The sequence below is a fragment of the Phyllopteryx taeniolatus genome, chromosome 14 (assembly GCF_024500385.1).
Source record: "Phyllopteryx taeniolatus isolate TA_2022b chromosome 14, UOR_Ptae_1.2, whole genome shotgun sequence".
Classification (NCBI taxonomy): Eukaryota; Metazoa; Chordata; class Actinopteri; order Syngnathiformes; family Syngnathidae; genus Phyllopteryx; species Phyllopteryx taeniolatus.
In genome coordinates, this window is record NC_084515.1 from 21,836,586 (window position 1) to 21,849,236 (window position 12,651).

Here is a 12,651-nt window from a genome sequence, read left to right on the forward strand (position 1 = left end):
TTGTTCATTGTTCTTTTTTTCCCCTCATTAATGTACACACAGCACACCCCATATTGACAGGGGGGAAAAAAACAATTGTTTACATTTTTACTGATTTATTAAAAAAGAAAAAGTGAAATATCACACAGCCATAAGTATTCAGACCCTTTGCTGCGGCACTCACATATTGAACTGGGGTGCTGTCCATCTCTTCTGCTCATCCTGGAGATGGTTCTACACCTTCATTGGAGTCCAGATGTGTTTGGTTATGCTGATTGGACTTGATTAGGACAGCCACACGCCTGTGTATAGAAGACCTTACAGCTCACAGTCAGTCAGTTTCCTGTCAATATGGGATGCTGTGTGTACATTAATGAGCAAAAAAAAATGAACTGATTTTAGCAAATGGCTGCAATATAACTGTGACAATTTTAAGGGGGTGTGAATACTTTCCGTACCCACTGTACAAGTACATTAAGCGCTAGCGGTGACCCACATGGTTACCCATTTTACCATCAACTCCATCTTAAATGACGAGGCCAAGAGATCATTTTTAAATGTTTTTATTGACCAAACACTTCCAGAAAAGATACATCTATATACAGTTTACAAAATAGTCACCCGAAATAACAGTTATAGATGATGCTGTGACATCCTACAATAACTTAGCCGGGACCTTCGGAAATGATCAAAGAAAGAGAATGACAGCGCTCCGAAGTCTCTCGTACGCCGAAGGGATTTACACTGCAACACTGCTTAGCTACTTTACAATCACATCCAGAGAACCTCCCCCACAATTACCACAGCTCCTTCACAAATTGAATGAAGAATAATTCTATGGACTGCATATACATACCAAATAAGTACCATCCCGGAGTGAACATCCAAGTATCAATGGGAACATCTAGAATTTTCTGTGGTGACCATTTCAACATGAACACAACTTCAGTTGTACTTCTATGTTCTGTGTGCACTGCAACAACGAATGTGAACATCAGACAAGGTGCCCTCAGTACTTTGTGCCCAAACGACCCACACCCTCTGTCATGAGGGGGAATGTCACTCCTTATTGTGAGACTCTCTCAATCGTAAAGAATAAAAATCAACTTGTACTGTCTGATGATGACAATTCAGAGCTGTATGTGGGCTCAGTGTTTGGGCAGGCAAAGACAAGTACAGAGATCCTGAACAACCAATTAGAAGAGATTGTGGGTCAAGTTTGAGGAAGGACCTGAGGACTAATTTCATTTATCAAGAGAGTAAAGGTATAGCAGAGTCAAAGGAGTCCAGTGGCTCCCAGTGACAGTCCATCAAGGCATTATAGAGCTCCTCGCTGCGTTGCATAAAATCTGTGTTCCACTGGTCCACGTCACATCCTTGGAAGGGCACTGCAAAACCCCACCAAAGAATAAGCAACCAAGGACAGAATTATTGAACTAAACACAGTTGATCTCTGAGTACTGCATGTTTGTTATGCTAAAAACTAACAGACACTGTCCAACAACAACCACGTACATCACATTACCATTTCTTCAGAAGCAGGAGAGGACAAACAAAACGAGTAGTGTGGTGTTCAAAAAAAAAATACAAAAAAAGTTTTTAATTGAGAGTAAAGCTCAAAATCCTGATTGCTTGGCTTCACATATGCACCTTCTGGAAATGCAGACCAATTGTGGAATGTAATCCAATCGTCCTAGCAGTTCAAGTCAATTCCATGCAACACAGAGGTGAAGCAGTTCTCAGAAACTGCAGTTACACAACAAAATATTAGTTCAGGCAGGAAAGCACCTTCAGTTGAGTCAATGTTTATATAGTTACATGTCGGTAAAGAAAAAAAGGCTAATTTTTTGTACAATTTCATTGATATACACACGAATATTCTGAACACAACTAATCATCACAATCCAAATCGAGCGCACACTCCTCCAAGATAGAACATCCAACATGCTGCGGCATGGTTTGCCGTGTCTCCCGACTGCGCCAAGAACATGGACGCCAGAAGTGGGGAAGGGGGCTGTAGAAACGCTCTTCCGGCATAAGCAGATGTTTCAACTTTGATTTTGTGTATAAATATGAATCCTTTCCTCGAGGGGTTAATGACATGGGTTGTTGCTGATCACTCTTGCGGTCAGAGTTAGTAGCAGAAATATGAAGCTAGCATTTAACAGTCATCACTGTATGTTGGATATGCATGTTTACTATCTTGTATGCAATAAAGAATGTATATATAATACATATATATAACTCAAGGGACAATGGCTAAATTAGCAACATCTTCATTCTATGTGCACCGATCCCTTACCCCAAAATAAGCTAAAAACGTAACATTCAATAGTTAATGTTACGAACACAGTACTTGGATTATTACATTTAAATAACGACAAGCGGCTTACTGTGTTATGAGTCCGTTCGCTCTTGCGTAGCGAGGGGAGGTTTGCGTTTGGCGATGTGTCCGTGCACCGCATACATACAGTATAGTATAGTATAGTATAGTATAACGTCGCAGCGATTCTCAGTGTGGTACGCAGGCTCTCTCTAGTGATATGCGAAACAATCACTCAAGTAAATACAATATAAACCTACATTTAAAACATGAAATACAATCAAACAGAATGGAGCTTCTAGCTTTGCAACGGCTTAAATCTTTTTTTCCAATCCAGTTCAGTAATGTTTACCTTTCATGCAGAGTGCATTTTTTTATTTATTTATCAAGTACAGGACAGTTATTTAAGTGCAGTTCAGCTGTATTTAACTTAAGTACCGGAAATGCCCTTTTTAGGACTAAATACCTCAACCTCTGTATTTCTTTTGACTGTATTTTATTAGGGTTGGGAATCTCCGGCATGATTCTGATCGATACAATGTGTTTCAGTGTGGTCGCGATACGATTCAAAAACGATGTGATAGTTAACATTTGTTGATGTAGACGGTAATCATAAAACCTTGTCTTAACCCAAATTTTTTTTTTATTAAATGACACTTACTACTATAAGAAAGGGGGTCTCACACACAGGGTGCCGTTCAAGCTAGGACCACCACTGGCGATTGCTGTGTAAGCTTTGGGTCAGACATGGCTGTGTGTCCTTTTAATGGATGCCTTGGATGTTCACAGGAGTTTATTTTTGGGGTCGCACGGTACCGACACGTTTTTGTGGTGGTACTTGGTGTACTATGTGTACAAACCGCTACCTTGGAGTTCAAATGCTTTTATTGTCTTTAAGGGCACTCGCTGTTTCTCTACACTCAGACCACACTTGTCAAACTGGTGGCCCGGGGGTCAGATCCGGCCCGCCGTCTCATTTTATGTGGCCCGCGAAAGCAAATCGAAACGGCTAATACTGTTCCAATGTAATGATGTTGAGATATTGCAAGCATTTTTGTTTCCAATCCCGCTTTGAAAAGAAACGCAGTAGTTAAAAACATGTTTTTAGAGACTTCTGATTTCAAAACTAGTTGTTCATCAATTTGTTGTGTATATCTAATTATATGAGGTGATAATTCCTTCATACGGGTTCACAGTCATAACGGCCCTCCGAGGGAAGTCATAACTACACCGTGACAAAAATGACTTTGACACCCCTGCTCTAGACTCTGCTTCCATAAGTAGAAAAAAAGCAGCATGAAAGAGACAGCCAACCACTGGCTGGAACGTGCCGGTGAGATTCAGCACACAGGTAGTCAGTGAAACAAAAGCCATGCGAACCAATGGCCCAGCAGTACATGGGGCTGGCTGGCTTACTTGCAAGCAAGAGCAAGCCTCTAAAATCGCTTCATTTCAGCAAGGCAAGAAAAATTATAACTGTGATCATTCTGGAATCTTGAACTGTTTTGATGACTGTTCAGAAAAGGGAAGGTTTTTAAATTGTGAAAAAAATGCATTAATATCCATCCATCCAATCTCAATACAGCTTATCCTGTTCTGGGTAGCGGGGTGATGGAGCCTATCCCAGCTGATTTCGGGCGAAGGGCGTACGACACCCTGAACCGGTCGGCAGTCAGTCGCAGGGCACATATTGACACGGACAACCGCTCGCACTCACATTCACACTGTCACTGAGAGGGAACTGAAGTCACCATCAGTGACTAAGTGCATAATGTCTCCTTGAAAAAGTCTAACAAGGTTGTAATCAGACATATTTATCTGTTACATTGCACAGTAAAAGTGAGCGACAAAAGTGTTTATTACCTTCGGTACTATCCTCACCATCTCCAGTCTCTTCTGGGCTCTGCTGAGGGCCAATGGACAAAGAATATCAAGACATTAAGTTATGAACATATTTATTGCTCGGCCTGTCACGCTAAATTTTTAGGACGATATATTTTCCAAAATATAAATATGGATTTTTTTTTTTTTATGCCTCTGAAATCATGAAAAATAAGGCCCGCCCTCGAGCCGCAGACTTGTCTGGTTGGTCTGCTGAAGGCACTGGAGAAGAACCCTTCACCTGTCAAAATACATTCACTGTAGTTAACTACTGGCGAAATAATGTTTCCCAATGAAGTTATGCTTAATAAACAGTTAACTTTCCCGTGTCTGTTGATTGGCGACTAGCGCACAAAACAACTCGGAGCGGGGCGCTGACATTTTAAACGATGTCGCCACAGTGGAGCGAGCGGTTTATCTCCTTAGCCCACCAGCTCTTTACTCCTAGGATAGTAATAAACGTAATAAAGAGTTAACTTTCCCTAAGTGGGTGCTACGCGCTGCACAGGGAGCAGGGCTGTAGAATATTGGACAGTCCACCGACGTTCCACGAACTCGCTAGCGGCTAGTGACAGCCGTCCAACTCGCCGTCCGCTCCCTGGTTAAGCTGCACAAGGGCTCTCCACAACAATAACAATTTATCGAGTCCGGAAAAACTATAGTGTACATTGTATTTATCGAACTCTACGTCGATATCCTAATTATCGTGGCGTGCTTATTTATTGCTAAGTCAGAGGGCGATACTGGTTAGGTATTTGTCCCTGGCTTGAAGTCCTTGTAATGAACTAAGCAAAATTCAGCCAAGACTGAACTTCAGGAAACACTATCCAAAAACTTTGATGGCTTTTCATTTGGGAAGCAGTGTCACTGAATCTCACATACCTGTACATCTCCTGTTACATGAGACGACGGGGGCGGCAACCCAATAGGGGGCGGCGGCACCATATGGTTGGGTGGGGTGTAACCGTAGTGGCCATAGTTGTAGTTATAGCCACTGTTGTAGCCGCTATTATAGCCGCTGTTGTAGCCACCATTGTTATAACTGTTGTATTGATCATAGTTGCCCCACTGAGGGTAGTAACCTTGACCCCCACCATTGGGGTTCCCATAATAACTTGATGGCGGCTGGCTGTAGTTGCTCTGGTAATTCTGACTCGGCCCCACCCAGGTGCTAGTCTTCGGGCTGCAGAGCAGATGAATAAAAAATGGAATGTAATGTTAATTTCAAAGAGAGAATCCACAATAAACAAGGCTCAAAATAAACGGTTTCCCAACGCAATTTGCGAGTCAAAATGTGCATTTTGCGCCTCATGAAACACATTGAAAAGCAGAACTGCGAATAGCGGACACAATGCGCTTACGTGACCAAGGCAGAAACCAAGCGAAGGCCCCGGGTGACGCAGGAAGAAATAAACGAAGAAGAAAATGCGAGCGCAAAAGACAGAAAATGGCGAAAGTGTGGGAGCATTTCATAATGAAATGTAAGGCGAGGACCCATGGCATGTCATCGTAACACGGACCGTTCTCTCCGCCGAACATGCCGATATAAAGCCGCGCCGTGGGACCCAAGACGAGGTTGTCTACCTTACTAACATAACGTTGGTCTACCTTACTAACATAGGGCTATCCATTTTCCAAACCGCTTATCCTCACTAAGGCCGCGGGCGTGCTGGAGCCTACCTCAGCCGACTCTGGGCGAGAGGCGGGGTACACCCTGAACTGGTTGCCGGCCAATCACAGAGCACACATAGACAAAGGACCATTCACACTCACATTTACACCTACGAGCAATTTTGAGTCTTCAATTAACCTACCATGCATGTTGTTGGAATGTGGGAGGAAACCGGAGTACCCAGAGAAAACCCACGCAGGCACAGGGAGAACATGGAAATGCCACACAGGCGAGGCCGGATTTGAACCCGGGACCTCAGAACTGTGAGGGAGATGTGCTAACCACCGTGCCTTGCGGAGGGCTAGTTTCTGTTAATTATGACTACCGACGAATGTGTGGCTTGTTTATTACTAAGGTGATAAATACAGTATAATGCAACCACAACATTACCTCATACAGGGTGCTTGTAGGTTTTGCTCACCAGTGTGTACGAACATTTGAACTGTAAGTTGCTAAACTTTGAGTCATGTAGGTGAAAACGTGGCAAAGGTAAAATGGGTCATGTACCCAAACAGAAATTTTGAAATAAAAACTGTTGATTCCATAAAAAAGGAAACCGATTGGTTGTTTGTTAAGAGAAAGGTCTTTTCTCTTTTGTTTTCATAATTGTTCTTCAACCAAGCAAAAACAGTTTATCCAAATACTAGATTATTCGATAGACACTTGAGAACTAAGTTATTTCAATAGCTGCAGTCCTCCATTCAACTCTCCCGTTAGATTGTCGTATTTTTATTATTTAAGCAAATCAGCATTTAGCAAATAGAAATAATTGTGATATTAATTGACCTAAAACAGAAAATGTTTAGTCTGATTTCATGTCAGACAGTGAGAGAGAAAAAAAAAAGGCATACATCTTTTCATAGAGTGTATGTAAACTTCTGGTTTCAACTGTAAATACTATTGGATGTTTTATAATTGTTCCGTCGTGCCGCTCCCGTCCACTTTGGCTGCTAATATTAGACTTGTCATGAGAGGGTGGCAACAAACTGGATACTGTGCCAAAACATTTTATGTCCTAAAACAGTAGAGCAAGCTACAGGAAGTACGGCTGTCAACTTTTTTGTGACAAGTTAGATGAAATACTGTGACTCAAAAAGCAGAGCTTTGGCTCTTCAAATGTCTAATGATGATGCTGCCGAGGATGAACGCATATCTTACATCTTTGCCACAGCATAACTGAGCCGGAGTGGCTTTCCCCCGAGCACTGTGCCCTGGCATTCCTCGATAGCCTTCTTCTGCTCATTTTCATCGCCAAACTTGACAAAGCCATAACCTCTGCAAGCAAACAACAGTCAGAACACGTCTCCATGCTTCTGTACATTCCATACTTTCAAAATGAAAAACAACATATTGAGAAGGGTATATAGATGGGTATTATTATGGTAGAACTGAAACTTGTGGTTTTACTTTTAACATGAAGTAGCATCACTTGAATTGTGAGTTGCTCTTGCTTAGCCTATATGGGGAAAACAATAGTTTTAGCATAAAATGGCAAAAACACATTTCTTCAGGCTTCTTGTGAAAATGGATCAAGGTCCCTTGTGATGCTATCCAGTAGCTACTAGACAACAGAAACAAGATTATTGTGTAAGATTTGCTACAATACTCATTACTTATATCAAAATAGAATACACCATAACCAAGTACAGATTTCATCCACATGGAGTTGCTGTTGGTTCTGACTGTAAGCTGATGTACCTGGAGTAGCCGTACTGGTCAGTGACTACTTTGGCTCCCTTGCAGGAGGGAAAGCTCTTAAAGACTTGGTGGAGCTGGAAGTCATCCACCTCAGAGGCCAAGTCTCCCACAAACACTGAGAAATCAGGCCTTTGGAGAAGTAAAAAGACACACGCTACTCTTATTTGTTGTGCACCGACATACATTACAGTACCTGTGCTGTCGTGCATGCAGTTGATTTTTAATGGTGCAGCAAAGTTGTACGATAGTTGTAAGAGTTTGAAATTACATTGAAGGGTTTTGGGCTCAGAGTTTGTGGTATATTTACAGTTTAAACGAGTGATGGGCAAATGCAGCTTTTGTGAACCACCTGGGCCAACTGTTTCAAAAATGGTTCCATTATTTGATGCATCAGTAAAGGCCTCTTTATATTCCAGCGCTTGTGCGGGCGGCGGCACCCGCATTGCATCTCGTGACCGATGCATTGGGCCGCACGTCACTTGACGCGCGCACAGCAGAAATTGTTGCTGCACGTAGAATGCCGCGGAGATCATCTCGTGATTGGTCCGTTTTACTCACATGCTGTGATGACGTACTCAGCGTTCCGCTTGGTTCTACGTATCATCTACGCCGCTGCCTTCTTGATCGATTTTGCAGCTTAATTAAACATATCATCTGGTCATTTAGGGCCATTTTTTGATAGCAGACACTGTTCCACAGTCGCCATTGTTGTTGCTTTGTTCCTTGTTCCGGCAAGGACAGTAAAAACGGCTACCGGAAAAGACCAAAAAATGCAGAGGAAACTCCACCCTGTAGTGTCCCAGCCAATACCGGCCTTAGCGAGAACACCCCCGACTTGGAGGAGAACTGCAGTACATTTTCTAAACTGCGCGCGTGGATTGCGCTCGAGTATAAAGGCAAACTGCGTGCGGGATAGCCGCAGTGACGTCAGCGCAGTCGCCGCCCGCGCGAGAATAACGAAGACTTAACAGTGACGCACGTCTGCAGTGGATTTTAAAAAATCCTTGGTGCCCACACACTAAGACCGATCGTATTTTATTTGCAAATAAAGATGGATGTCTACGTATTGTGTTATTGATGAGAGTATTGAGGGAAGAATTTCATAGTTTGGGTGTGCTTGTGTAACTATGGCAGGGGGTGATTATGTGGAATGGGGAAAACAGATTTTTATCGAGGTACAACATTTTTTCATACTTTTTTGATTGAACCCATTTCTTTTTTTGTTCACTTCTCCAAATTTGAAACATACTCGCTCAGGAGGGACAGCTGATGCTGGCGTCCATACAAAAATGTTCCGTTACTTGAAACAGATGAGAGTAAAGGATTAGGATTATCCTTACCATATATGAATAGATATCAATATGAGTAACAAAAGAAAGTCCCGGTTTGTTACAGGAATTGAAGATCCTAAGATCCCAAAATTACAAGACAACGCTCTACCGATTGTAGAGCCATAGCCAGGGATACGGAAAAACCTGCTTTGACATAACGCAGTTACGAACCACCAAACTAATCACGCGCCAACGAGTCAATTTATAATCACCTGATTGGATGGCTAACCGGTCAGGTGGTTCATACAGGCAATGAAGCAGTTGCTGCTTCTTGAGTCATGTGTCACCCGCAAGCTTCGAAGCAGTGGTTCTATGGAATTGGAGCTCGGGGTTTGACGCACGCATCGAAGCTTCAGTGTCAAACTGCCTGGGGGCAGGGGGTTTGTCAATTACTTACAATTTTGGGACCACTGTTAATATATTTCCGACATTTCTTTGACTTTGCAAATGTTGAGTGACACACACGAACTATTTTCTACCTATTCTCAGTATGAATTGTTGCAGAAAAATTAATTACTCGATACACAAGAAGGACGTATGCAGTCTAGGATTCGCCAAACTTACCCGGCCTCCAGCCGTTTCCCATAGGTGGCAAAGTTTAGCTTAAACTTCCGAGGCTGTGAATGGAAGAGAGAACACACACTAAGACAACCACACTCTCAGCATAGTCCTGTAGTACAGCACTGATATTGCTGGGAATAAAGAGAGATGTTATCATGGTTATTTAGGTTTACATACCTCCTCCACCCAGGCCAGCCTTTAGCCCATTCCTCAGTTAGTTGCTACCAGAGACTCTATTCACCGGCTTCAAACAAAGCTTATTCATGTACAACAAGCCTCTCTGCAGGTAAAGGCCAGTGGAGAGCAGAGCCCAGTAGCTTGGCCAGCTCACAGGGCCAACAGTAATTGGTAGCATAACTTTCATGCACCACTAGACACTATTTTTTCTAAAATTCCACTTAATTCACAGTCAAATGTACTCACTATAGCCATGGTGAACATATGCCAACACATGTAAATGCATAAATGTGTTATAATTGCCGGCGGAAAAGGAAATAGTACACTTAATACTGTACCTAGGGGTCCTAAATGAATTCAGGTCTATTTTTAATCAAGCAAAACATAAACCATATTACATGATCTTATCGGCAAGTATTTTGTTTCTAATACAACAAAAGGAGGACATTTATTAATTGAGCTCCACTATCCACACTCAAGTGTGACAAGGAAGTATTGCTTGGTAATTTAGAGACTACTACTGCGACCCTAGTGAGGATAAGCGGAATGGAAGATGAATGAATACTGCAGAAAAAAGGAAGGTCAGTAGCATTCACATACATAACGGAGAAATTATTATTTTCATTATATTTTAAAGAGTTAAAAGTAAGTCTCTTGCAATGAGGACGTACCGGGTTTGATCCAGGAACCAGTTTTCCATTAAGTCTTTGAACACAACGGTCGACGCTTGCTTCATCTGCCATCTCCACAAAGCAGTATCCTGCAGAAACGCTGCACAACAGGACACAAATGTTAAGGACATGTGGAAAGAAAATGTAATCTGTTGAGGCAATACAGAAGACATCTTGTGGAGGTGGTGGGTGCACATCCACACTTCCACAAAGCCAGCGTGACTCTCAAAGGGTGTGGTATGTATGTGTTTAAGTCATGTCCAATGACTTAAGTGAGGATAAGCGGTATGGAAAATGGATGGATGGTACTTGGTGTAAAACGTTTGAGAACCGCTGCCATAGTGTATACTGTAATATGAATCTTTGTATGTAGCCTACCCTGTTATCTTGTGAGTTATTATTTTGACTCCAAACGGTGATTCTCCCATTGTACTAAAGGCCTGTTTGACGAAGTTCTCATCCATGTATGGGTCCAACTAAACACAGGTGGGGGGGGGAATACACAAGAATTCCATCAAGAACAAGAACTCTTCGCGTCATGCAAACAAATATTTTAGTTAACATTACAATGCGTAGCAAAACTCTGATTTCGCATAGCCAAGGGTCGTTATGAAGGGGTGATGCGTCTTGATAGGTAAAAATACAGACGTTTGCAAGGTGCTTTGATACTTAACAGCCATGTACAGTACCAAAAAAAAAAGAAAACATGAAAAAACACATCCCGCAAACTGGTTGAAGTGATTTGTCTCATACACACAGCTGAAGCAATTAGAACGTAGCATAATCGTGTACTGTAAAAGTAAACGTATCACTTTCGCTAGTGTAACGTTCTAGAATGAGCTAAAATTAAAACTAAGCTAACGCAAAAACAAAAATGAAAGGACTTCAAGCATACATCACCCATCCATAGACTCGTTTGTCTGTTAAACATCTTGTTAACAGAATTGGGAGGGGAAAGTCTGTAAAAGTTTGGTGGCGTTCCAAATGCCAGCTTTTGTTCGAAAATTAACTCGACTGGTGGTTTATTTTCCGTACAAGGCTGCTTTGGCACTTCCGGTATGCCTCATGTTTTTTAGTATTATTAAATGACATGCTGACACCTAGAGTATTGGAGCAGAACAGCAAGCACCAAAGAGGCGATTTTAACAGTGAACGTTTTGGCAACATGAGGAATCTTTATTCACCCAATAAAAATATTCGAGTTGACCTGAGAGTAGTTGTCCCTTAAAAAAAAATTAAAATTAAAATGTGATTGACACCCATTAGTAACTACTGCCATGCATTATTTGGAATGCGGGAGAAAGCTGACACGAGCATGGGGAGAGCATACAAACCTCACACAAGAAGGCTGGAGCCAAGATTCGAACCCCGAACCTCAGAACTGCGAGGCAAACGTGATACAGTATTTCGAGTAGCTGTGTAGGGGGACCCTGGGAGACATCTTGTGGTTCGTGGGGGTTACCACTGGACAACGTTTAAAAAAAAAAAATAATAAAATCAAATAATAATGTCTTGTGAAAAGGATCCACTACTCACCCCAGTCCCGTGAGAATGGCTTCGTGTCACCACAGTGACGACTCCGTGAATCCTGGGAGAAACCCGAAAGCACAGCCATAAATGTTAGAGCCTGAGCAAAAAGATACCTCTTAAGTTTGAGAGTCAAGAGCAGAGCGGATCTGAACGCCGATCCCACTGTTTCAGTGTGCACAGATTTCATATAAAAATGTGAAGAGATAACACTTCGACATTGAGCTCATCAAAAACATGAACAGTCAACACAATTTGGATGAGTTAAAGAGAAGCTAAAATAGACAAAAAGGTCAGGGGGGGGAGATTGTTTTCAATGATAACAGTCTGTCGCGTTGAACGGAAATTTGACTTCAGGAGGCATCTAGCAACCATTTAGACTTTCAAGTTCCTGAGAACGACCTCTCAGGACCTTCACCGCTCCTGATCTGATCTTGAACTAGGCTCAAGTTGCTGTGCTCAAGGGCGCATCACATCATGGCACTGAGGAAGGTATTCAATGTCTCCCCAACAACTGGTCAAGCCTCCACATTGTTTGGTCAACCAATTTACTGATAGTCATCCTATTTCAACATAGAACACCAGCACATCAGTAGGATTACCACAAGAAGCTGTTTGGCAGAGGCAGTGAAGATTTACCACATTTTACCTACAGTTCACGGACAGAATAAACACAGGCTCAATTGTGCTGCTTTTTTGTTTGTTTTTGTTTTAACAAATGGGAACTTATTTGAAAGGAAAATGAGTTGGCTTTCCAACTGTATAACATTTGTGGTAAGAAAAGTGAAAACGTTTCTTTTTTCTTCACAAAAAAGAAAAATCTATCTAACT

At 42.1% G+C, this 12,651-nt stretch overlaps 1 protein-coding gene across 2 annotated transcripts; it reads right to left on the reverse strand.

The window, feature by feature from the left end:
• Window positions 1-526: 526 nt before the first annotated feature.
• Window positions 527-11,359, reverse strand: trnau1apb (tRNA selenocysteine 1 associated protein 1b). 2 transcript variants are annotated; one of them, XM_061797224.1, is made up of 9 exons: window positions 11,189-11,359; window positions 10,672-10,769; window positions 10,294-10,393; window positions 9,449-9,501; window positions 7,554-7,682; window positions 7,014-7,130; window positions 5,066-5,366; window positions 4,166-4,205; window positions 527-1,367 (listed from the first exon to the last, which is right to left on the reverse strand). In XM_061797224.1, exons 1-9 carry the CDS (start codon window positions 11,222-11,224, stop codon window positions 1,231-1,233), a joined length of 1,011 nt encoding a protein of 336 aa, XP_061653208.1. In that variant the 5' UTR covers window positions 11,225-11,359; the 3' UTR covers window positions 527-1,230. The 2 variants fall into 2 exon arrangements, with proteins under 2 accessions (XP_061653208.1, XP_061653207.1); XM_061797223.1 differs by having other exon boundaries at window positions 4,166-4,208.
• Window positions 11,360-12,651: the final 1,292 nt, after the last annotated feature.

Excerpts from the sequence above, each read along its gene's own strand:
- trnau1apb (XM_061797223.1), bottom strand. The coding sequence starts at position 11,224 with ATGTTTAACAGACAAACGAGTCTATGGATGGGTGAT. Across the intron at positions 9,502-10,293 it reads TGGTTCCTGGATCAAACCCG|CCTCGGAAGTTTAAGCTAAA; the intron begins GTACGTCCTCAT and ends TTCCATTCACAG. Across the intron at positions 5,367-7,013 it reads AGTTATGCTGTGGCAAAGAT|CCCGAAGACTAGCACCTGGG; the intron begins GTAAGATATGCG and ends TCTGCTCTGCAG.